Source organism: Rhipicephalus microplus, chromosome 4, assembly GCF_043290135.1.
Source record: "Rhipicephalus microplus isolate Deutch F79 chromosome 4, USDA_Rmic, whole genome shotgun sequence".
Classification (NCBI taxonomy): Eukaryota; Metazoa; Arthropoda; class Arachnida; order Ixodida; family Ixodidae; genus Rhipicephalus; species Rhipicephalus microplus.
In genome coordinates, this window is record NC_134703.1 from 8,929,347 (window position 1) to 8,952,949 (window position 23,603).

At 46.5% G+C, this 23,603-nt stretch overlaps 1 protein-coding gene across 1 annotated transcript in view; it reads left to right on the forward strand.

The window, feature by feature from the left end:
• LOC119171523 (atrial natriuretic peptide receptor 1) overlaps positions 1–23,603 on the forward strand; it is a 770,478-nt gene that overhangs the window by 160,228 nt on the left and 586,647 nt on the right. Inside the window, exon 3 of the mRNA XM_075892139.1 lies at positions 2,167–2,362. Coding sequence (XP_075748254.1) covers positions 2,167–2,362 — 196 coding nt within the window. The remainder of the gene's footprint in view (positions 1–2,166; positions 2,363–23,603) is intronic.

Genomic DNA, 23,603 nt, shown 5'->3' on the forward strand with positions numbered 1-23,603 from the left:
CTACAGGGGAGCGGTGCGCGTACAAGTAAAAAGTGAGGTGAAGGAATTGTTCTTGCCCCACACAGAAGGAACGTGGCATAACTGCCGAACAAAGCGCGGCAACATAGAGAAAGCAAAGTTGAGTGTTTTCTGTAGCTGCGAGCGAACTCGAGCGTCGCCCGGACCAAGACCCCATTTGGTGCGATTCAAAATAATTTGCAAGTTAGGAAGCGGGGCAGGGTCCAGCAGGTTAGCACGCGTGCATAAGGGAAGTTTTGTATTAGTAATTTGAGCTCGACTTCATAAAGTTGGTCATTTAAGATGCGGAGTGAGGTTTTAAGAATAGAGACCGCATGGCACTCAAGTCTGATGAGAGCATTGTAGTCGAGCTGATCATTATACTAGTTTATTCAGAAAGTTTGATATCGCGAAATTCTGTATTTTTTAGAGCTTTAAGTGTTCATCAAACGTTTATTTAAATTGGGTTGTGTTGTCAATGACGTATCCATGCAATGTGATAGATCATTTCGAGAAAAGTTTTAGAATAAAACCGAATTGAGCAGCTAAAATGAGTTAACAACCGCAAGCTTCTCAGAGATGGTTGTAACCGAATTTGTTTGTTCTTTTCTGAATTGTTGTTTGATTGTTCATTTCGGTTTTAAAATAGTTTTTGTGGTATTTCGGCTACTAGATAGTGTTTAGGTGACCATTTTTAGGCTATGACTACTTCTGGTGCACTATATGCTTTTCTGCAAAAGATAACTGATGTGCCATTGCATAATGACACGCACCGGGGCGTGCTTCAGACATGTCCTACAAATAGGTTATGAAGGCAATGTTTACGAGTGGATTTTTCTAGTGATTTCAAACAAATAAAGATATTCATTGCTTGTATTTTACAGGGATTCCAGCGAAAGATTCTTGCTTGTTTATCGTTTTAATCGCATTTGTCCTGAGTGGACGTGAGTAGTATACGAGTTAAAAAGCTCAAAAGAGCTTTGGGTCATTTCTAATTAAAAGTGGTAAGTTATAAGTGTAATGAGACGTCCGTGTATGCATGCATATTATTCCCTCTTGTTTAAATATGTTTGACGATCATGTGATCACATAAGCCGGGAACTGCAACATGTGTCAGTTCAAAGGGGTGGAGTTACGTACAGAGAATTTTACCGTCAGATGATATCGGTTTCGCTATGTGCCCGTAATTGTCAACGTACTACAAGATAAGCCGAGTGCAATGGCTTTCTGAAAAGAAAGAACGCTTGCTCCGAGGGGGTCTTTCCTCCAAAGGTACATCTTTTTCGTCCGGCACAAGAACGGAACAAAAGTAAAAGAACTACCGACGAACGTTCTAGTTTAGTTTTTAATTGTAAAACTGTAGCCTTTTCCTTGATAGGTGGACCGAATGGTTCCCATTTGCGGCTAAGCTATTATGTGTCCTTATGGTTTTTGTCTTGCGTAAGCTTTAATGGGGAACATGGTCACTTGTTTTGTTTGGAGTGCCTCTCAGGTGTCAAAATTTAAGGGGGCTCTAAATTTTGAGTGCTTTATGGACATCCTGTTCTTGACAATTCTGGTGAGTCGAAGACAGGTACAGAGCGCTTGTGCTTGGTGTGGTGTTGTGGCGCGGGATCTGTCTTTGTGCTGTATCCCTTTGTGTTAGGTTCTTAAAGTGGCACGGCTACCGCCATAGTAGACTCCGACACCCCCTCGTCATGAGTATGAAGCCTGGTCGACTAGCAGTGAATTACTGGCGCTTGCACAAAGGAAAAAAGCAACGAGGAGCCAGCGGGAAAGATTTTGTTGAACGTCATCGGCAGTGATTTATCTATATAGATCTATAACATCTATATCATAACATTCATGACATGCACGTCATGATTTTCATGTGTTAACTAGTCGCTAATGCTCCTCATACAGTCATGTTATGTCATACCAATTTTGTTATAAATGCCATTATCCAAACGGCTAGGAGAGCTAAAAGTCGTAGGCAGCTAGCAGATAGATTGATACACAGATACGGCAAACCCGCCAAAGTTCGCAAACAAACGCTTCACATTTAAAACACCTCAATGCTGACAAGTCTGATGTCCACCTGCGGCAACCCAGATTAGTCCTCATGTCTCTGCGCACTCATTTCCAACAGACTTTAAGTGAGGTGGGCCTTTACCCTCTCTCTGCTCGCAGGCGAAACTCGAGCAACACGCGTCCCTGGTACCGGGAGTCGGACACAGCGGAGCGCAACCAGCGCGCACGGAGAGCCTACGAAGCGCTGTTGGTGGTGCAGACGCGAATTCCCGAGACGCCAGAGTTTTCGCACTTCAAGCACGCCCTGCAGGTGACAGCTCGCAAGGAATTCGAGTTCGACTACAACACGGACGAGGTGAGGCGGCTTGCTGTTTCATACGCGCGGCCACTACACACGTGAGCAGCTCGCCCGATGCCATCGGTGGCCGTCACTTAGTCTGCAATTAGGCACCCGCTAACGACAGCAATTAAAGCGCAAAGCCTGACGGGCTGGCTAGTGCGTAACGACTGTTGTGCGTCTAGCGATCATATTTTAGATGCGGAGCAGGTCTTTGACCAGCCTGTGTAACGCTGTCCCTCCGTCCGGACCGCTCTCCTCGCTGCAAGTGTTTGAGCGGGGCCAAGTAGCTCACGCCTTCGTAGCAGTGCTTGGTGACGTCTCTCTCCCTCGCCTGCCGCGCGCTTGCCACGTGCCAGCTCTCTCTCGTTTCACCCTCTCCACCGCTCGCAATGCTCGAGCCCACTCCTCACGTGGGCATCACCTCACCCGCGCCACCTCTCCATCTGTCGGCGAGAAGTAGCCGTGAGCAGACCGGTGCGCACGCTGCGCCCTTTGAGAATCTCGCTGCGCCGACTATGTGGACAGCGTGCCGCTGCTTGCTGCGCGATCACGCCGACGGGCGGGACGCCGTCGTGGCATGCTTCCCGCTAGTGTGCGCGTACTTTTCCCGGCTGTTGTCGTTGCGAGGGTTAGCGAAGCCCATCGCGTTCGCGAATTGCGACGTCAACACCGACGAGGCGCGAGCCAGGGAATCTGAACGCAAGCGTCGGCAGTGGAAGAACAGCAACACCGACAAGGTGCGAGTGAAGAACACAAACGTGTTTGAGAGTACAGATTGCGCGCGGGTAACACCGACGAGACGCGAGCCAAGGAAGCTGAGCGCAAGCGTCTTCGACGCGTCCCGCCTCTCATGTTCTTGCGTTTCAAACAAACGTATACTCGAGTAAACGCTACACCGAGTTTCGTTTCAAACCATTCTTCCAGCAACCGCGTCGACGCCCGTTTCAACCGGGTCAACGCCGTGCGTACCGCTGATGCTTCGCATCCCATCAAGGTTGCTTTCTGGGAGATGGTCCATAGGTTTGTTTTATATAGTACCATCTTTGAATGTGGTTGCGGCAGGTTGGGCGCGCCTTGCCTCTCTGGCGTGCTCCATGATTGCGAGCTCGTCATGCAATCAGGTGTGAAAGACTGGGCTGTGACTGTGTGCTACCATGAGCAGCCTTTCAAGATTGGTTAGTACAAGAGAAGCTGTAGAGCTTTCCGAAGATCTTGTATTCAATGTTACAGAGAAAGGTAGTGAACATTGTGGAATTCGCCTTGTTATAAACGAATGGGCAACTTTCAAGTGTATATACTAAAGATAACCAAGAAGGTTGATTGAGCTTCTTTCATTGAAGTGGGTGGATTATAACAATATTGTCCGTTTAATATTTGGTGCTGATGTAGTCGGGGATTACCCCTTAGAACCGAAGTCAGCCAAAGCTGGCGGGAGATGACGAGCGGAGTAACCGGAGCTGTTAACAGGAACTTTTATCTACAATTTTTTACATTTTAAGGTAGCGTGATTACATTATGGTGGTAGCGTCATCGAAGCTCTCGATGGAAGCTTTATAGAAGCCTCTGGGAGATGGTCGGGAGCATCTCGGCTCTAGCGTTTTATGCTCTGGTCTACCCAGGATTCTCTTTAGGGAAAACATTTGAAGCCAGGACAGTCCAATGAAATTACCATCTTCACCTCCGCCCCCAAAAGAGGAAGGTGAAACACCGCCTCCTTCCCGACTCAACAAAAAGGGAGGAGGCGCGCCCAGCTCGTCTCACGGTGAGGGAGAGACGCTGCTCAATACAAAATTCTATAATATGCACGACACAACACAGCGCCAATATATTGGGTCCTACGTGCAGATTAATTCGGTGATCAGGGCTGCAGTTGTGACTCATCGATAGGTCAGCGGCGCCTGGCACGTCACGGCTTGAAAAAAGCTTTGGCCATGAATTCACCATGGAGTACGTGGCAAACAACCCCGAAGATGGCGATGGGGCATTTTGAGGTACAAAAGCAAGTAGCCTCGACTGCCAACAGCTCTTCCTAATCGGTCTGTAGGTCAGGTGTGTTCAAAGGATTTTACGAGGGGCGCGGAGAGCCCTAGACAACTCGAAGAACGACTTTTGTGTGTTCGCCACTCTTGGCGCATCTCTGGGAGCACTGGCCCGAAAAAATCATGATAGGCTCAACCACAATGCCTAACGCATCCCTGCCTTTCTTTTCTCTCCTGTTCCTTGCCTTTCTTTCTTTCACAATGAGCTGTATGCACAGATGAAGGAAAGAAGCAACAAAAGGGAGAAGGCATGGAAGTTCATCGGAAAGACGTCCGGTTGGCTACCTTACGCGGGGAGATTACTGTAGGCGACAAGAAAGATGAGAAAGATGGGAAAGGAGGAAACAAAGAACAGAAAAAGAACAAGACCGACGGTAAATTCACTGCAGCGTGTAGAACTCCAACGCAAGTCAGAGGCGTTCACACAAACCCATCGTCCTCAAAAAACACAAGACAGCTTTTACTGCATTGTGGGCTGTCGAAGGATGTGGACGGTGCTGTAATAGCACCTGCACATAAAGAGGCTGATCATCCAGTCACCGCAATGCGTTGGCAAGTACTCGCTGTGAGGCGAATAAGCTCTGTGCGCAGGAGAAAAACAAACAAAACTAGTGGGCATGGATGGCAGGGTGGAGAAGGCTTTGTTTAGAAATGCTATTCAAGAGAAAGCGCGGAATGCGAAATGGGTCATTCTTTGCTGTCACCATGTTATAGGCCGCTCAAACCCCGAGAGTACAGATAGAATCACACCTCTCTAGATCAGGGGGGCGCGTGGCTGTTGGCACTGTTGTTGGCCGTGGCTTCTCCCTCGTGGTAGCTACAAGATTACATCATCATCATCAGCCTGACTATGCCCATTACAGGGCAAAGAACTGTCCCATTATACGTCAATCAACTTGTTATTTTGCTTTCTGTTGCCACGTTATACGTGAGAACTTGATAATTTCACCAGCCCACCTATATTTCTGTCTCCCTCTGGTCCGTCTGCCTTCTCTGGGAATCCAGTCAGTTACTCTTATTGACCAGTTGTTATCCTGCCGACGTGCTACGTGCCCGGCTCATGTCCTTTCTTCTTTTTGGTTTCATCTATGATATCCATAACCCCGGTTTGTTTCCTGACCCGCTGTGCTCTCTTCTTGTCTCTTAAGGTTACACCTATAATTTTCCTTTCCATCGCTTGCTGCGTCATTCTCAATTTAGGCCGAAGGCTCTTTCTAAGCCTCCAAGGCAGTACTACAGTGTTTGATATTCGCCTTACGCCGGGTACCTCATGAACAACTAGTGCTGAAAATTAGAGCTGCTTCACCACCTCTTCGACGAAGGACACAAAATCACGTTTCAGTGGCTTCCAAGTCACTGCGGCATATTGGGCAACGAACATGCCGATGCAGCTGCTCGATCAGCCCACGAAGATGGTGAAGAAGAATCTATACCATTTTCAAGGACTGATGCTGCAATGACAATCCGAAAAATCAATAATGCAGAACTAAAATCCCTGTGGAACGCCGAGCGCTTACGGCACACGCGACTGCATAGACTGGACACGTCTCGTCGACTCCGACCTCCGTCTGGACTCTCTCGACTCGAGACAACGGTGCTTTGCCGACTATGGCTTGGTGTCGCCTTCACCAAAGCTTTCGCCTTCCGAATCGGCATGGAAGACAGTGCTGCTTGCGGTCATTGCGGCAGCGCTGAAACTATAAAGCACGTTCTCTGTCACTGCCCTCGTTACAGCGTGCAAAGACAGCAACTAGCTGCTTCGTTAGCTCGCCTTGACGACAGACCTTTGTCTGAACAATCAGTGCTGGAAAGGCGACATGATTTGTGTGCTCACAGAAAATCAGTGAAGGCCTTACTGAACTTTTTGCGTGGCATCGGCCTATTGTATAGACCGTAGCACCCCAGCCCTCCCCCCTTTTTTTTGCGCGCGCGTCTATTTCCCTCTTCGCTTTCTTTCTCATCTTTCTTCCCCATTACCCCTTCCCCTAGTGCAGGGTAGCAAACCGGACGTTCCATTTTCTGGTTAACCTCCCTGCCTTTCCCTCATTTTATTCTCTCTCTCCAGGTTTTCGCTCTGTAGGTACTGCTGACCCGCAGGTTGCGAGATTGAATCCCGGCTGCGGTGACTGCATTTTCGATGGAGGCGAAAATGCTGTAGGCACATGTGCTCAGATTTACGTGTACGTAAAGAATTCCAGGTGGTCGAAATTTCCGGATCCCTCCACTACGGCATCTCTCATTATCATATGGTGGTTTTGGGACGTTAAACCCCACACACTTATCTATCGCTTTGTAGGTAAGTACTGACAAGATGCAGCTGTTATATACTTTCCTGTTGAGGTTTAGTGGCAGATTGCCATCTATGATTTGAGAGTCCTTAACAAATGTGATCCACCCAATCCCTATTCTTCTAGTTATTTCGCTCTCACGGTTCAGCTCCGCGGTTACTAAATGTTTCAAGTAGGCATACTCATTAACAACTTGCAGCGTCTCTCCACCTATCGCGAAGTGCTGTTTTCCGCCGAGACTGTTGCACATTACATTACTTTTGTGCATATTAATTTTCAGACCTACTTTGCTCATTTGTGTGTCCTTTTCAGTAATCGTGAGCTGTAATTAGTCCCTTGAGTTGCTCACCAAAGCAATGCCACCAGTGAATCGCAGGTTACTAAGATGCCCTCTATTAACTGTTGTCCCCTACTCTTCCCAGTCTAAGGTATTGAAAACCTCCAGTAAACATGCGGTGAATAGCATTGGAGATCGGAGAAACCATGTTTTCCTCCCTCGCACCCTTCTTTTCTTGGATTCTGTCGCTTTTTATATATATAACTTTGGTGGCTGTGGATCCTCTGTGGATTTCTTCCAGTATGTTGATGTAGGGTTCCACGATGCCCTAGCTGCTTCCGTAGTGCCTGCACTACTGCTGATGTCTCGACTGAGTCAAACGCCTTCTCGTAATCTATGAAAGCTACGGATAGGGGTTGATAATATTCAGCACATTTTTCTATTACCTGATTGAAAATATGAATATGGCCTATTGTGGTGTAGTCTGTACGAAATTCTGCTTGGTATTTTGGTTGATTGAAATCTAATGTCACCTTAATTCTATTAGGTATTATTTTTGTAAATAGGTTTTGCAGAGAACGGAGAGTAAGCTGATGGGCCTGTAAGTTTTTGAGTCCTTTACGTATCCTTTCTTATGTATTAAGATGATGTTGGCGTTCTTCCAAGATTCTGGTACCTCGCCGTCAAGAGACACTTCGTATATAAGGTGGCTAATTTTTATTACAATTTCTCCGCCATCTTTCAGGAAGTCTGTTGTTACATTATCCTCACCGGTGGCGTTGCCTCTCTTCATTACATTTAGGGCTTTCCTTACTTCCACTGTTGTTACTGGTTGGAAGTCGAATTCTTCAAAAGTATTATTGTTTTCACGATATCATCCTGGTTGTTTTGGCTTCTGTACAGCTCTCTGTATAACTCATCTGCCACCTCGATGTCACACACGTCCCGTTAGTTAGGGAGGCGATCACCGGGCTAATTCCAAGGGCCGAAGTATTGGCCCCCCGAACCGCACCACGAAAACGTGGATAATTTAGAAGTGGTCCTTTTTGGCGCGCCAGCGGATGCCGGTTGTAGCCCAAAGAACAAGTCAGAGCCGAGAGTTGATAGACAAAACAAATATTATATTCTCCCAAAATGGCAGATCGAAAACAATACACAAGAATGCACACTCCACAATAGTTACATACAATACGTCACCAATCAAACAACGTACTACACAGTACAATCAGCTACACTCAAAACAACGGACACAGACAACGATATGCTCTACAATGCAGTCGCATGCATTGAACAACCAAGACACTTAAAAACTAAAGAGATAGAAAACCTATCCAGTCCAAAGTTCTTGGGACAAAAGTCTGGATGATACTCTTCCGAGAATCACTCACTCAAAGTCCAGCGTTGTTGTCGTTCCGCAGCCCTCGAAGTTTCTCTTCCAGGAAACCTCACGTCTTCAATAGGCCACTCTCCAAGCTTCAAACTTCTTCGCCCGAAACACGTCGGCTTCACGCACGCAGTTGTTGCCACGCGTCTTTGCTCGATAGCGGTAGACACACGCTCTTGCCTGTAGCTCGAGCCTTCACCCCTCAGGTGGAAATCCTCTTCATCTCCTGCTTTGTCTCTACGGACAAAACCTTCGCCGACTACACGGCGGTATACCCTACGCGCTCTGGCGCTAACTTCCGTCTACTCCTGCTCTCTCGTCTCGGTTGCTCGGTTAAATACCTTCCGCGCGACATTCCAGAAGGTTCTCGTCATTTCGTCGGCGCGATACGCAGCGAAGGTTGGGGAGAGGCGCGAGACTGTACGAATGCCCTCCGCGATGGATGACTCAACCCGGCGTGACCACGCCCCTTTCGTTCTGGAAATTTCGCGGCCTTGCTCGGCCGCCGATATGGGGTGAGGAGATTCGTCGGCGAAGCCACGCTTCCGAGGGGAGAGCGCGTGCCCGGGGAGCCTTTAGATGTTTGTTTTCTTTTTCTTTTGACCTCGCGGCGCCACTCCAGCGTTTCCTCGCGACAACCCGGCGGCGCGCCCATCCCCAGCGCTCGTTCTGTGACACTGCCCCCCACTTTAAGAATATTATCTCATAATATTCAAAACCACACAAACGAGGAGCGCGAACAGTCACCACACACTCCGAAAGACTGTAACACAAACCGTCGCTCATGACACTTCACATTCGGAATAGATCCTCAATGCAGCTGTACATTGTAATTCAATTCCATGACACATGAAATATAGCCACAGGTACATGACTACAACACTTCATCACACATTCCGAACAATACGAACGTACAAAGTTCTCTCATTACAACAATTACTATACTTACATTATTACTATACATGACATCACCGAAACAAACATTTTGACTCACTCAACATACAGTTGCGACACAGGACAACAAGAACATAAACAGAACATATGGCACTCAGCCCTGCCAAACACAATCCGATTCTACCTCAGCACCTATCCTGTGTATTTCGAGCGGCGTTTGCGCCCTTTCTTGCGGTGCTCTCTCGATCTCTTCTTATTGTTTTTGCTCGTTTTGTTCCGGCGAGCCCCTTCCAAAGACGGTATCTGAGGCGGCGTCTCAGCCATCGTTGTCACTTCCGACACCGTTAACGGGTCATAACGTTCAACGGGTGCTGTCGGTTTATTTACCAGCTTGTTCATGTCACGGTATTGGGCCTGGCTGGCCGACTCCCTCATTTTTACGCTCTCGGTCAGTTGGGGTCGTGCCGACGTACGTCCAGCTGCGCACCACGCGAACTTATTCGACACGATCGTCTTCTCCTTCGCTGTCTCTAGCGCCGCGGCTTCACCTTGGGCCCTAGTGAGATCCGTCACTAAATGTTCCTCCACTGTATCTCGCGGTCGCTGGGTTGGCGAGGGCTCTATCTTAGGGTCTTCTCCCAAACTTTCCAAATCATTCGGTCCTCGCGCCCCGTCGATGGTTCCGATGACAAGGTCGTAAAGGGGGCTCGTCATACATAGAGCGGTAACCTTCCCGCTGAAGTATGGGGTTTCAACCTCAATCTCTGCTTCGGGAAGCATACGAACTGTAGGGTCAATTAGGCAAACCGGTTTTGTTCTGCCTGTCAACTCACTTTCCCGTACCAAATTTCTCCGCACGATGACAGTGGAGCTGCCGGTATCTCTTAACACTAACCTTTTTGTCCGCAACTTTTCCAGGCAGCGTTGGCATTCCCTTCGAAACACCGGTTGGCTGTTTTGCCATTACCGCACCCACAATAGGAATTTTCTCCCCACTTTTCAACTCTACGAATCTATCTGTGGCGGCCTTATCATCGGATTTCGGTGCTGCTAGCACACAGGACACCTGGTGAGTTTGACTCGCTGCGTTTCGACATGCGTCTGCTTTGTGCCCACTCTGACCACACTTAAAACATTTTACTGCCATAGGGCTCGTAAAGTTCGTTCGACAGTTTTTCGCGCGATGACCCACTCGGTTGCACAGAAAACAACGCGGAGTGCTCTCTGGTGCACGCTTCTTTTTTTCGCGAGCCAATTTCTTCGAATCATCGGGACAATCCTTCTTGACCTTGGCCAAATTAGTTCCACCTTGCGCTTCCAAGAATTGATCAGCCAATTCAAGCATGCCTTCAAGTGACTCAGCCTTCCTCTCTTTCAAGTACAGCGACAGGCTTGGGTGGCAACTAGCAAGAAATTGTTCTCTAATTAGGAGCTCTCTAAGTTCATCGTACTCCTGCGCTGTCCCTGAAAGTTCAATCCATCTGTCGAAATAATGGCTAAGTCGGGCGGCGTACTGTGTAGCCGTCTCACCATCTGCTGGCTTTCCTGTCCGAAATCTGTCCCGGAATCCTTCTACGGTAAATCGAAATCGCTTCAGCAAAGCAGCTTTCACCTTTGCATAGTTGGCTGCATTGGTCGGCGTCAGCCTACCGTACACACTGAGCGCTTCACCACTCAAGCAAGTACTCAAAGCAGTTGCCAATTGATGTTCCGGCCAATTCTGGCTCTTCGCAATCGTCTCAAATCGGTGAAGGTACGCGTCAAGGTCGTCCTTCCTTTCATCAAACGCCACGAGCAGCTTGCTTGGGTTCAAGCGGAAGCCATGATCTTCCCGTTCGCTGTTTTCAACTCTAGGTTGGACGGGAGTTTCACTTCGCTGTTGCAAACGGAGTCGCTCGAGTTCTATCTCGTGCTGTCGCTGCCGTTCCCTTTCCTCTCTTTCTTCTTTCGCCCTCTCAGTTGCCAGTCTTTCTCTCTCCAGCTCCAACTTCAATTGCTGCTCTCTTTCTTCTCTCGCCCTTTCGGCTGCCAACTTTTCTCTCTCCAGCTCCAACTTCAATTGCTGCTCTCTTTCTTCTTTCAGCTGTCACTCCTTTGCCTCTCTTTCTTCTCTCGCCCTCTCAGCGGCCAGCTTCTCTTTCTCCAGCTCCAACTTCAATTGTTGCTCTCTTTCTTCTTTCAGCTGTCGCTCCTTTGCCTCTCTTTCTTCTTTCTCCCTCGCAGCTGCCAGCCTCTCTCTCTCCAACTCAGCTGCTTTTTCTTCCTTGGCCCTCTCAGCTGCGAACCTCTCTCTCTCCACCGCCTCTTTCTCCTTCTGGCTTACCCATTTCCGTAGTTCGGCGCCAGAAAGACCCATCTTCTCACCAAGAGCGACTAACTTTTCGAGATCCATTGTGTCTCGCAAATAAAACCTTGCCGCGTGTGAAAAGTATCTGCCTAAATTAGTCTATCGGAACACTCCCCTGCACTGGGTCACGAGAACACTGAACAACACACAAAATCGTTCCGATAGCACTATCAACAACTCGAGGCTCTTTCTCACTACTTTGGACACACTGTGCACCAAAAGGTCCTGTCGCGGACGCCAGATTAATTGTCACACACGTCCCGTTAATTAGGGAGGCGATCACCGGGCTAATTCCAAGGGCCGAAGTATTGGCCCCCCGAACCGCACCACGAAAGCGTGGACAATTTAGAAGTGGTCCTTTTTGGCGCGCCAGCGGACGCCGGTTGTGGCCCAAAGAACAAGTCAGAGCCGAGAGTTGATAGACAAAACAAATATTATATTCTCCCAAAATGGCAGATCGAAAACAATACACAAGAATGCACACTCCACAATAGTTACATACAATACGTCACCAATCAAACAACGTACTACACAGTACAATCAGCTACACTCAAAACAACGGACACATACAACGATACGCTCTACAATGCAGTCACATGCATTGAACAACCAAGGCACTTAAAAACTAAAGAGATAGAAAACCTATCCACTCCAAAGTTCTTGGAACAAAAGTCTGGATGATACTCTTCCGAGAATCACTCACTCAAAGTCCAGCGTTGTTGTCGTTCCGCAGCCCTCGAAGTTTCTCTTCCAGGAAACCTCACGTCTTCATTAGGCCACTCTCCAAGCTTCAAACTTCTTCGCCCGAAACACGTCGGCTTCACGCACGCAGCTGTTGCCACGCGTCTTTGCTCGATAGCGGTAGACACACGCTCTTGCCTGTAGCTCGAGCCTTCACCCCTCAGGTGGAAATCCTCTTCATCTCCTGCTTTGTCTCTACGGACAAAACCTTCGCCGACTACACGGCGGTATACCCTACGCGCTCTGGCGCTAACTTCCGTCTACTCCTGCTCTCTCGTCTCGGTTGCTCGGTTAAATACCTTCCGCGCGACATTCCAGAAGGTTCTCGTCATTTCGTCGGCGCGATACGCAGCGAAGGTTGGGGAGAGGCGCGAGACTGTACGAATGCCCTCCGCGATGGATGACTCAACCCGGCGTGACCACGCCCCTTTCGTTCTGGAAATTTCGCGGCCTTGCTCGGCCGCCGATATGGGGTGAGGAGGTTCGTCCGCGAAGCCACGCTTCCGAGGGGAGAGCGCGCGCCCGGGGAGCCTTTAGATGTTTGTTTTCTTTTTCTTTTGACCTCGCGGCGCCACTCCCGCGTTCCCTCGCGACAACCCGGCGGCGCGCCCATCCCCAGCGCTCGTTCTGTGACACTCGACTATACCATTCATATTCGTTATGACATTTTGATCTGTGTTCCTTAATCAATATATCCAACTCTTGCCTGTGCACAAGTCTGCCTTCGCAGCTTTTAGGCTTCTGCCACTTTTTACAGCCTTCTCAATTCTCTACATGTTATATCTTCTGATGCCGGCTACCTTACGCCTATGGATTAATTTCGAAAAAAGCTCCACTAGCACTGTTTCGTCGGTTGCATTTGGAGCTTTCGTTGCTTGTCGTCTCTTAATGAGATTTTTTTTGTCTCCTGAGATAGTTTTCCAGTTTCCTGTCTAGTGACTGCACCTCCAACTTAAAATGCACACTCTTTGATGATACTAGTAACATGATCGTTCATTGTGTCAACGCAAACGTCGTTTATCTCATTTAGTGCCTCGAATCAATTCTGAAGCGAAACTCTGAATTCCTGTACTTTCCATTTCACCCCTAGTTCATTATTGGCTTTTTGCGTACAAGTTCTTGTTTTTTGATATTTTGAATATAGGTGAATACGAGCTCATAGCATTCTGTGGCCACTGCATCAGATCTTGCCAACAATTACTACATCCTGTACAATGCCTGGGTGCGCGCACAGAATACAGTATATTTTATTTTTAGTTTCGTCATTAGGACTTCGTGACGTCCATTTATGGTTAAGAAGGTATTTACGGTTAAGAAGGTATTTAGGATCCGTAAATTATCACGTTCTGCAAACTCTACTAATAACTCCTCTGGCGTTTCGAGAGCCGATACTATATTTACACACTACATGGTCTCCGCCTTCAATCACACTGGTAGTCCTGGAACAACAGGTGGTCACAGACGTCGCAGCAAAAGCCAAAGTGCCTCTAGAGAAACACACACCAAAAGCCGGCGTTCGCCCCTTTGAACGTGCTTCCGCAATTATCGCGTTGGCGCTTTCGGAGCCACCACACCGCTTGTTCGACGCGCGTTGCTGCAAACTTTTCATATCGCGACCTAACTCGGTGGCTTTGTTTGCAGGATCCACCGACCAGCGGCACTTGCATTCCCGTTCGCAATTTGGCGCAGCATGGAAGGCTGCCGGATCATCGGTACGCAGTTTCTGCCGGCACTCGGTCCCTCTGGCCTGTTTTTATGGCCAGACTGCAGCATCGGCCCGGAGAAGTCGTGCACTTTCAGGTTTCCACTGACGGCGTTCTTGTAAAGTTGCCCGTGGCTTACCCACGTGGAAGCTCTCAGTAGAAACTGTGCGCGCGTGCTCACCGCCACGTCTGCGACGGGATGGATGACGTCACTGACAACGCAGTCAATAGCGTGCGTGCTTGGGTACGACGCTGATTTTGGCGTAACTGATAGTACAGCCGATGGAGACCACTCGTGGCACCGATGTCGAATTGTTTTTCGTTTCTCCTAGCTATTAACAGCTTTCACTGTAATAAGAAAGGAACCCCTGTAAGAAAGAAAGAAAGAAAGAAATAAAGAAAGAAAGAAAGAAAGAAAGAAAGAAAGAAAGAAAGAAAGAAAATGAAAGGTCGCACATTGTTTCGGACCCTTCGGTGGATTGTTGCATGCATCGCCTGTCCTGCCACCTTGATCGCCCTGCCTGTAATTGGGTCTTCCCTTTTCCCCCCTTCAATTTTCTTGTTTTGGCATTTTCACCGCGCTCGCTTTCTTTTCCTTCTTCTTCACTTATCTGCTCGTGAAGCACAAAAAGGTGGGCCAAATGGATTCGAAGCTGCATACAACTGACAAGTCGCCATGGAGAAGCACTCGCTTGCCTCGTCGGCGCCATTGCATCTCAGTGGGCTTCGTTGATATCGATCTCAGCTAAAGAACCCTCTCCACCTGCCCTCACGTCTTTCTTCCCTGAAAGCGGAGTGGCAGCGGAAGCATTTTGCCTCGCCGTTCTACTTCGTCATCCTCGTTCCCACCACTGACTCACCGCCACCTTTACTCTTTCTACACTCTCACACTCGGGGAACGTCCATCTATTGTCCAAAGCTTTATTATCCTTGCACTTGTTTCGTGTGTTTTTTTTTCTTTTTTTCTCCTAACGTTCGCCTACACGTTCTTTTATTTCTTCTGCAACCTACAAAAACCATCAGCCATTACGAAGTTTTCTGTTTTCTAACTTCACAGGCTCGCGAGACGTGTTTTTTAGTTGAGCTTGCTATTCACTGCAGTCGCTCCTTTTCTTATGCAGCCAATTCAGTGTTACCTTCCTTTTTTTTGTGCTTTTTTTACCGTGTTGGGGCTATTCAGAACCGCACTATCTGAGCACTGACACTGTCCTACTTCGGACCTTCTACGACTCCTCAGAACGTTTCATCTCCTCCGCATTTTTGATTCCTCGGCCTCGGCGGGGGCAGTATGCTCCTATTTCTGAACTTTAAATCAAAGAACACACACACACACACACACACACACACACACACACACACACACATATATATATATATATATATATATATATATATATATATATATATATATATATATATATATGTGTGTGTGTGTGTGTGTGTGAGCTGCCTGGGGCCTCGCTTGTAGTTTGTTATTGTCCGGTCGTTGTTAGAGGTTAAGGGATCATGCTGTATTGCCATATATGGCTGCGGACTGCGGTTTTATTGAGTCAACAATGGAAGTATCTTTCATAGACTGTATGTATCAGTGCCTCTAAATCAATTGAGACTGTTGGTAATTATTGGTGTAAAAAACATAATTGATCCATCCGCCATAGGAATCGGTAAAGCAAGGAAGTAAATCGCTCCTTACAGAGTAGTTTGACGTTTATTCTACATTGGCATAAGAAAGCCTGCGCAACATCTATTGTTGTTCGACAGCTATAACGCCGCTTGACGTGGGTGTATCCACGTTAACGCTTAGTCATACATCTATATCCCGATGAATAACATCCGAGAATAATGATTAAACAAATCCTTGTGGGTCATAGCTGAGTTCGATACCTGAGACATCGATCTGACAGACAAAAGAACGTGACTGATAGAACGCCTAACTTGAGCTAAGGTCGCCTACTCGCCGCTTGTTGGATTTATTGAACGCCACGGCCTGACCAGAAAGAAATGCAATGCGCGTTTATTGGCCGGCAACGATTTTTCGCGGGGCGAGCGTAAGCGGCACACGCAAGGTTGGTACATCCAGACGAAATAGGCGCGTTGTTCTTTGCGTTGCAGAGCTCTTTTCTGGTATGGATGTATGCTATGAGTGACACCGACGCTTGGGGTCAGGTCACCACCTGGGGGTGTGTTTGGCGTAGACAAACATTGCACATGCTCCTATTAGAAACGCGCCGAATGAGGCGGACGCTTAGAAACGACGCGTTGAAGAAACTGTTCGCGGATGCCATGGTCAAGAGGCATTACTGCATTTTACCAAGAACGCAGAGAGGAGTGTGGTAGATATAAACGGCGCATACTTGAAGGGTGACCAGGGCGCAGTGGGTGGCTTGCCCGGAATCTTTTGCCGCGGACCCAGAGGTCGCGGGTTTGACCCCCGATCATGGATCTTTTTTTTTCTTTGTGAGTATTTTTTTCGGCGTCACTTTCGTGACGGAACTGCGTCAATGAAATCTTGGTGAGCCCCGGCGTAAAACACTTGCGCGTTTAAGAAATTGGTCGATACCACGTACAGTGGCAATCGGTTACATAAGCGAAGCACAAAAGAGGGAGGTTGAATTGTCACATAAAGTCAGCACAAAATTACGAGGCGGATGTAAATTGTGTCGTATATGACTTGCATGTCATTATTATAGTGTTTGCGCCTGGCATTTGTGCTTGTCATTCATTCACGTCCCGTAATACCGAATTTGGTATATGTGAAGCTAGCAAAACGGCCGCGAGCGCACTATGAGCACTCGCGGCCGTTCTTACATGACACGTATGCTATCATTAATAGGTTTCCACCAGTCTCATACCTTCGTCATTCATTCACGTCTCGTAACACCAAATTTTATATATGTGAAGCTAGCGAAATTGCCGCGAGCAGCTTATGAGCATAGCATGTAGTCATGTTACATGGCACGCCTTTAATGATCATTATGTTTGCACCAGTTACATACCTTCGTTTTTCAATCACGTCCACATAATACAAAATTTGGTAAATGTGAAACCAGCAAAACGACCGCGAGCGCATCATGAGCGTGTGGCCATGTTCCTACATGACAAGCACATCAAGAGTATCATGTTTGCACCTGTCATATCTATTTCTCATCCATGCGCGTCAGGTAACATAATATTCAGTACATGTGAAGCTAGCTAAATGACCGCGAACGAATCATGACCGTGGGCTGTAATCATGTTCTTACATACTAAAATGGGCCGGTTGGTACATGATCAACGAAGCGAAAAAACAGTGCGTAATGCTGGACAGAGACGGAAGAAGCGCTGAACTTACAACCCCATTTTGTAAGTTCAGCACTTGTTTCACTTCAATATTTTTTACATGACACGCATGCAGTGATTATCATGTTTGCAGTAGTCATGTACCATCCTCTTTCACTCCCGTCACGTAATACCAAACTTGGTGTATGTGAAGCTAGCGAAAGGACTGCGAGCGCATCATGAGGAAAGCTTAAAGTCATGGTTTTACATTACACACATATCATTATTATGTTCGCACCAGTCACATACACTGTAAAAGTTTTTTCCGGTGTCGACGCAAAACGCTTGTCCTCTAGTTACCCCTATAATTGGAGTAATTTTTGCTCCAGACCTCCGGAGCAAAGTGTTTACTTTGGCTGACCGGAGCAATTGCGTGGCGCCACCGGAGCATTCTTTGCCTGCATTTGCTCCGGTTGGCCGGATTGATTACGTGGTACCTTCGGAGCATCTTTCGCGGGCTTTTCACTCCAGCTATCAGGAACTTTTGCGGGGTACCTCCTGAGTATCTTACGAATGCCTTTACTTCGATCAGATTGAATTTCAGTAAGATGTTTCAGTATATATTTTAAGTGTTTTAAGTATATATTTTAAGGTGTTGACTGGAATGCACAAGTTGCTGGGCCGCTTAACAGGCCTCTTGCAGAAAATCTGCTTGACATCATGATCAAGTACGATTTGGTTCAGGTAGTTGACAAGCCCACTCGAGTTCAAGGACAAACCGAAACATTGTTGGACTTACTATTTTTGTCACAGGAAGTGTTTGATTATGAAATAAGTATCGAGGATGCAATCTCGAATCATAAGGTGGTCGCAGCAACTCTTAAACCAAATAAAAAATTAGAAAAAATAACCAGAGTAAAGGTGTGCAATTTTCAGGCCGCAGATGATACCTCAATTCTCGATTACTTAGAAATGGCTTTTGACGCTATCCCGCCTACAGATGATGTAAATGACCTCTAGGAATACTTTAAGAAGGTAGTAAACGACTGTTTGTCACGTTTTGTTCCCCAAAGAAAAAAGAGAACTGCAAAAGCTAACCCATGGATTACCAGAAGTATCATTCACCTAAAACGACGACTATGTCGCGCCCGTCAGAAAATACCAAGAAACTCGTCTGTTATTGCTCACATTAGTGCTCAGGTACGAAGAGAAGTCAAGCAATCTAAAAGTAATTTTCTAACTAATATATTGTCTGAATACATATCCAACTCTCCCCAGAAATTTTGGCGGTACCTGTCTAGTTCGCAGTCTGAAATAACTGGGCTTTCTATAGACGGGACCTCCTATAGCGAACCGATTCAGATTGCCGAAGCACTCGATCATTACTTCAGTACTGTTTTTTCTCCAAGTATTGATCATTCAAAAAAGGCTGTACGTTCGATGATACTAGTTCCAATCTTCTTACCGTATCTAAAGAGGGCGTAATGGCATTACTGCTTGAATTGGATCATAAAAAATCACCTGGTCCGGATATGATTCCCAACGAATTTTTGAGGCGCTACTCTGATTGGGTTTCTAGTTTCTTAGTTAAAATTTTTAATTTATCTTTGTGTACTGCCGCTGTTCCGATTGATTGGTTATTAGCAAGAGTTGGGCCCATTTTCAAAGCTGGTGACCGCCTTAATGTTTGTAATTACCGTCCAATTTCTATCACATGCACGGCGTGCAAAGTAATAGAACATATAAATTCAAAATATATATTTCATTATATAGAAAACAATAATCTGTTTTATAATAAGCAACACGGTTTTAGAAAAGGCCTTTCAACCGTTACTCAGCTTTTTGAATCTGTTCATGCTTTCGCTACAGCGATAAACTCAAAAGAACAAGTCGATGTCATAGCAATTGATTTCTCTAAGGCCTTTGATAGAGTATGTCACCAGAAACTTATTCAAAAAATGTTAATACTTGGTATTGATCCCGCAATTGTAAGATGGGTTGAAGCGTACTTGCTCAATAGGTTGCAGTTTGTTGAAATAAGTGGCGCATGTTCTTCTCTTTTACGCGTATCCTCAGGTGTGCCACAAGGCTCCGTGTTGGGACCTCTACTCTTTTTAATTTATGTGAATGATATTGCAACGGTTGTGCCCCCTTTTGTTGATGTAAGGTTATATGCAGATGATTGTCTCTTGTTTTGTCATGTGAAAAGTGTTTCTGATCAAATGCTCCTCAATGATGCTCTTCGATGTATTGACAACTGGTGTGAAAAATGGGACACGAAAATTAATTTTGATAAAACTGTTTGCATGACAATTTCAAATAAAAAATCCCCCCTTAACTATAAATACACAATAAACAATAGAGAAATTAAGAGTTCTAATGAGTTTAAATACTTAGGTGTTACTATATCCAGCAGTTTAAAGTGGGACAAGCATATTGACAACATTACAGGACTGGCGAAGCGAAAGCTGGGTTTTCTGAGAAGGAAACTCCGTAATGCAACGCCCTCTGTTAAATTGTTGGCGTATAAGACTATTGTTAGACCAACGCTGGAGTACGCAGCTATCATCTGGGATCCGCATACTAAAACTGAAATTAACAAACTTGAACGAGTACAAAGATTGGCCGCGAGGTTTATTTATTCAAATTACATGAGAACACAGTCTGTATCACTTTTGCTTGCTAGAGCTGACCTTCAATCGTTAGCTACACGTAGAAAAATAGCTCGCTTAAAATTTATTTATGACCTGTATCATAAGAACTACAAGCTGGATCCCAGTGTATACCTGCGCCCCCCAGGACGAGTGTCGGCTCGTACCAATCACTCATTTTCTGTCCAAGCTTATGTACCGCGGGTGGATGTATTTAAGTTTTCGTTTCTGGTGCGATCTATTGTTGACTGGAATGCGCTTCCTCCCGAGGTACTTACAGGATGTAGATCCTCACAGGATTTTCAACGACGGCTGGACTTGTTTTTTGCCTAACATTGTTTGTGTATTGTTCACCTGTTCACCTCCCACCCCTGCTACAGCCCGCAAGGGCTAGCAGTATTGTAAATAAAATAAATAAAAAAGTGTTTGCTCCCCTCTTTATTTATTCTATGCTATGTCACGCGTCGGTTAGATGAAGAAATTTTTAATTTTGATGCAAGCATTGTAGAGTTACTGTCTCTTTTTTCCACAGAGCTCTAGAAGATGACATTGAAGAACTTCACTTGACGCCTAATTCTGTGATTTATTCAAACTAAGCTGCCATTTCTGGTTGATTAACCAGCATTTTGAAAAATAAGACAAGGAGAAAAGAACACGCAAAAAGCCACGAAAAATAAAATTAAAAAAAAACAGATCACATGAAATTGACAGCACTCAAGTTTGAAGTGCAATGCTTTAAAATGAAGACCAGTATACTGCAAATCGATGCATGACAAACGAAGAAAGTGGGGCCATTGAGAACAACTGTTCAGCATCCCCGAAGGACCATTCATCAGCTTCATTGACGACGCAAGGGTTCAGCTGACTTCTTCCTGCACAACTTAGCAAAACAGGAAATATACATAAGAAATGGAAGTCATGCGACAGGCACAAAACCTGAGGACACTGAAGCCATGGGTACTAGTTAAATCCTGTAAAGTCTGCGAGTACAGGCCTCGACCGGGAACCGACTCCCCCCCCCCCCCCACACGCACACACACACACACACACACACACACACACACACACACACACACACACTTCCGTAAAAACACACTTCCGTAAAAACACACTTCCGTAACGCGAACAAACGTCAAAACGGAGGAAAGCTTCCCATATATTTCTAAATCAATAGCCATACTCTTGTTGAAGCATTTGAACTAATTCTTTTCACTAAAATGAGCGAATTTTGGTATTCTTGAAGACAACATCGGGAATGTCTCTCTACAATTTTTTAATTTTCTCAGATATTGTCGCTGATATTACACGCGCATATTAGTTGGTACTCATCATCATCCTTCAAGAAAATTAGACCCTTTCAGTTTGTATGTTTTTGGCCTGTCTTTAAGAAAAACGTACCTTCATATTCCTCTGTAAAATAACCTTCGAGAGAAGTTGGCACAGTTTCTTCTTTATTTGTACTGCCCACTCTGTATTGCTACTTGGCATAGTGAACATTTTTCAAAGTACAGTTACTGCATGAGCATGTGTTGCTTCAAAACGAAACGCCTCAATCACAAAATAAAGAGGAGTTCACTACAACGTAAAACTATTAATTAGCAATAAAGGTACTAACATCAGACCACGTGTGCCAATCGCATTTTCTTCATATACTGGCAGAATAAGCGAAGGTTGACCAGTTTACCCAACATACACGTCCGTAAAAACACCGTGTTCCGGAGGTAAAAAAATGGCAGCATATCCACGGAGTGAATGATGGGGAGTGGGGCGAAGCATTCGTCCGTCCATTCGTTCTTGCTTCCGTCCGTTCCTGCGTACGTCTGTCTAACCGTCCATGCGTCCATCCACCCGTCCGTGCGTGCGTCTGTTCGGGCGTCCGTCCCTGCGTTCGTCCATGCATCCGCGCCTGCGTCCGTTCATGCGTCCATCCATGCATCTGTCTGTGTGTCCGTTCGTCCATCTATTCAGCACTCCAAGTACCACCATCTCGCACCTTTTCATCATATATTCTCCATATAGAAGCACCGCCATCCAGCGGACATTTCAAGGACTAAACGGGAGGTGGCACATGCACACTTTCTTACGGCTTGCGCTTCGGGTTTACTTCCCACCTTTAACCACCTCGAGTTCATGGTATATACTAGTTCACTGTATTCATGGTTATGTGGCCCAACGCTCGCTAAACCTTTCTAAAACCAAGGAGGTTACACCCAGCGAGTATAACGTAGCAACCCTTTCTTGTCAGATCGTGCTCAATGTACATGCCAATAGCTGCTAATGGGGATCACAGCGTGCGCGTTACCTAAACGCCGAATGCTCCTGTCTCTCATTCCCCCTTAGCAGCCATTAACATGTGCATTGAGCACTATCTTTTATTGTTCAACACGCACAGAAGAAATCTCTCACCGGAACCACCTTGGAGGTCAAAATCGTTAGGACCGCTATTTCGGGTATGTGCCACGGGTGGTTACGTAGTACGAGGGACGCACAAGCCACGCCATAAGGAGCTTCGCCCCTAAAGGGTGATGCAAGGCAGGCGTCATGACGTGTGTGCCAGGATTCTAGGAATTCTTTTTTTCCTTCGTTCCGTTCACAGGCAAGTGTTCTTGCATTGTCCAGTCAAAACTATTCTCGTATTCGAGCACTGTTCATCAGAGAGAGAGAGAAACGTTTTATTTGAAACAGGGCTCATGAAGGAGAACATTTTCACAGTTTTACCTGTTTGGTAGGGAAACAGAACTTCTGTCTCCACGTCGCCCTCTAAAATAATAAAGACTGCATTCATGGCCATTGCAGCAGAATTGGTGGTGGTGGTGGTGGTGGTGGTGGTGGTGGTGGTGGTGGTAGTTAGAAGAAGAAGGCGCCTAATTTCTGCAGCCCTGTAGGAAGCACGTCGCAGTGCCTGTAGTTGGGGAACAGTGGATAGGAAGAAGATTAGAGGTGTTTTTTCTCCCTTCAGGACTGAAAAGCGAAAAAAAAAGCAGCAACGTCGCACTATTCCCTCCCATGATGAACACGGAAAATACGGCTAGTGTATCGAGAAGGTGACCTCTCTTTTGTCTCTTTCACTATCATGTGCCCTCCGTCGAACGACGTTCAACCGTGCTGCCAAATGTGTTTTTTTCTTTATTATCCACCTTTACATGATAAAGTTGATTTTATGTGATTCTTAAACATAAAGGAAGAGAAAAGAAGGCCGCGTAACTGTCTGCATCAGAGTGCGACACCTCAACAGTAGCTCACGAAGGATGTGGGTAAGGAGGGATTGAAAGGATGGGAATTAAAGTATAGAGATAGCGAGGGGGGAAGAAGAGAGCGTGGCGCAGGGACAGCGACAGCCAGAAGCAAGGAGAAGAAGGAAAGATGAACGCGGTCACAGGAGTCCGAGGACGGGGCACCACTCAGCGAGCGCTCTTGTCGGCGGCAGAAGATGGCGTCGATAGCTCCCCAACCCGTCCTGCCAAGCAAGAGTTTTACCTGTCTGCATTGTTTTCGCATTCCTCGTCACTGGTCCTGTCCGATCCTTTCCTCTCTTCCTGTCTTTTACTGAGTTATTTTTTAGGGGCGAAGCTTCTTATAGCGGCACCCGTTCGTCTCTCGATGTCGTAGTAGTAGTCGTAGTGTGTAACCATTATTACATTTTGACTTCCAACGTGATGCCGATGAGAGATTTC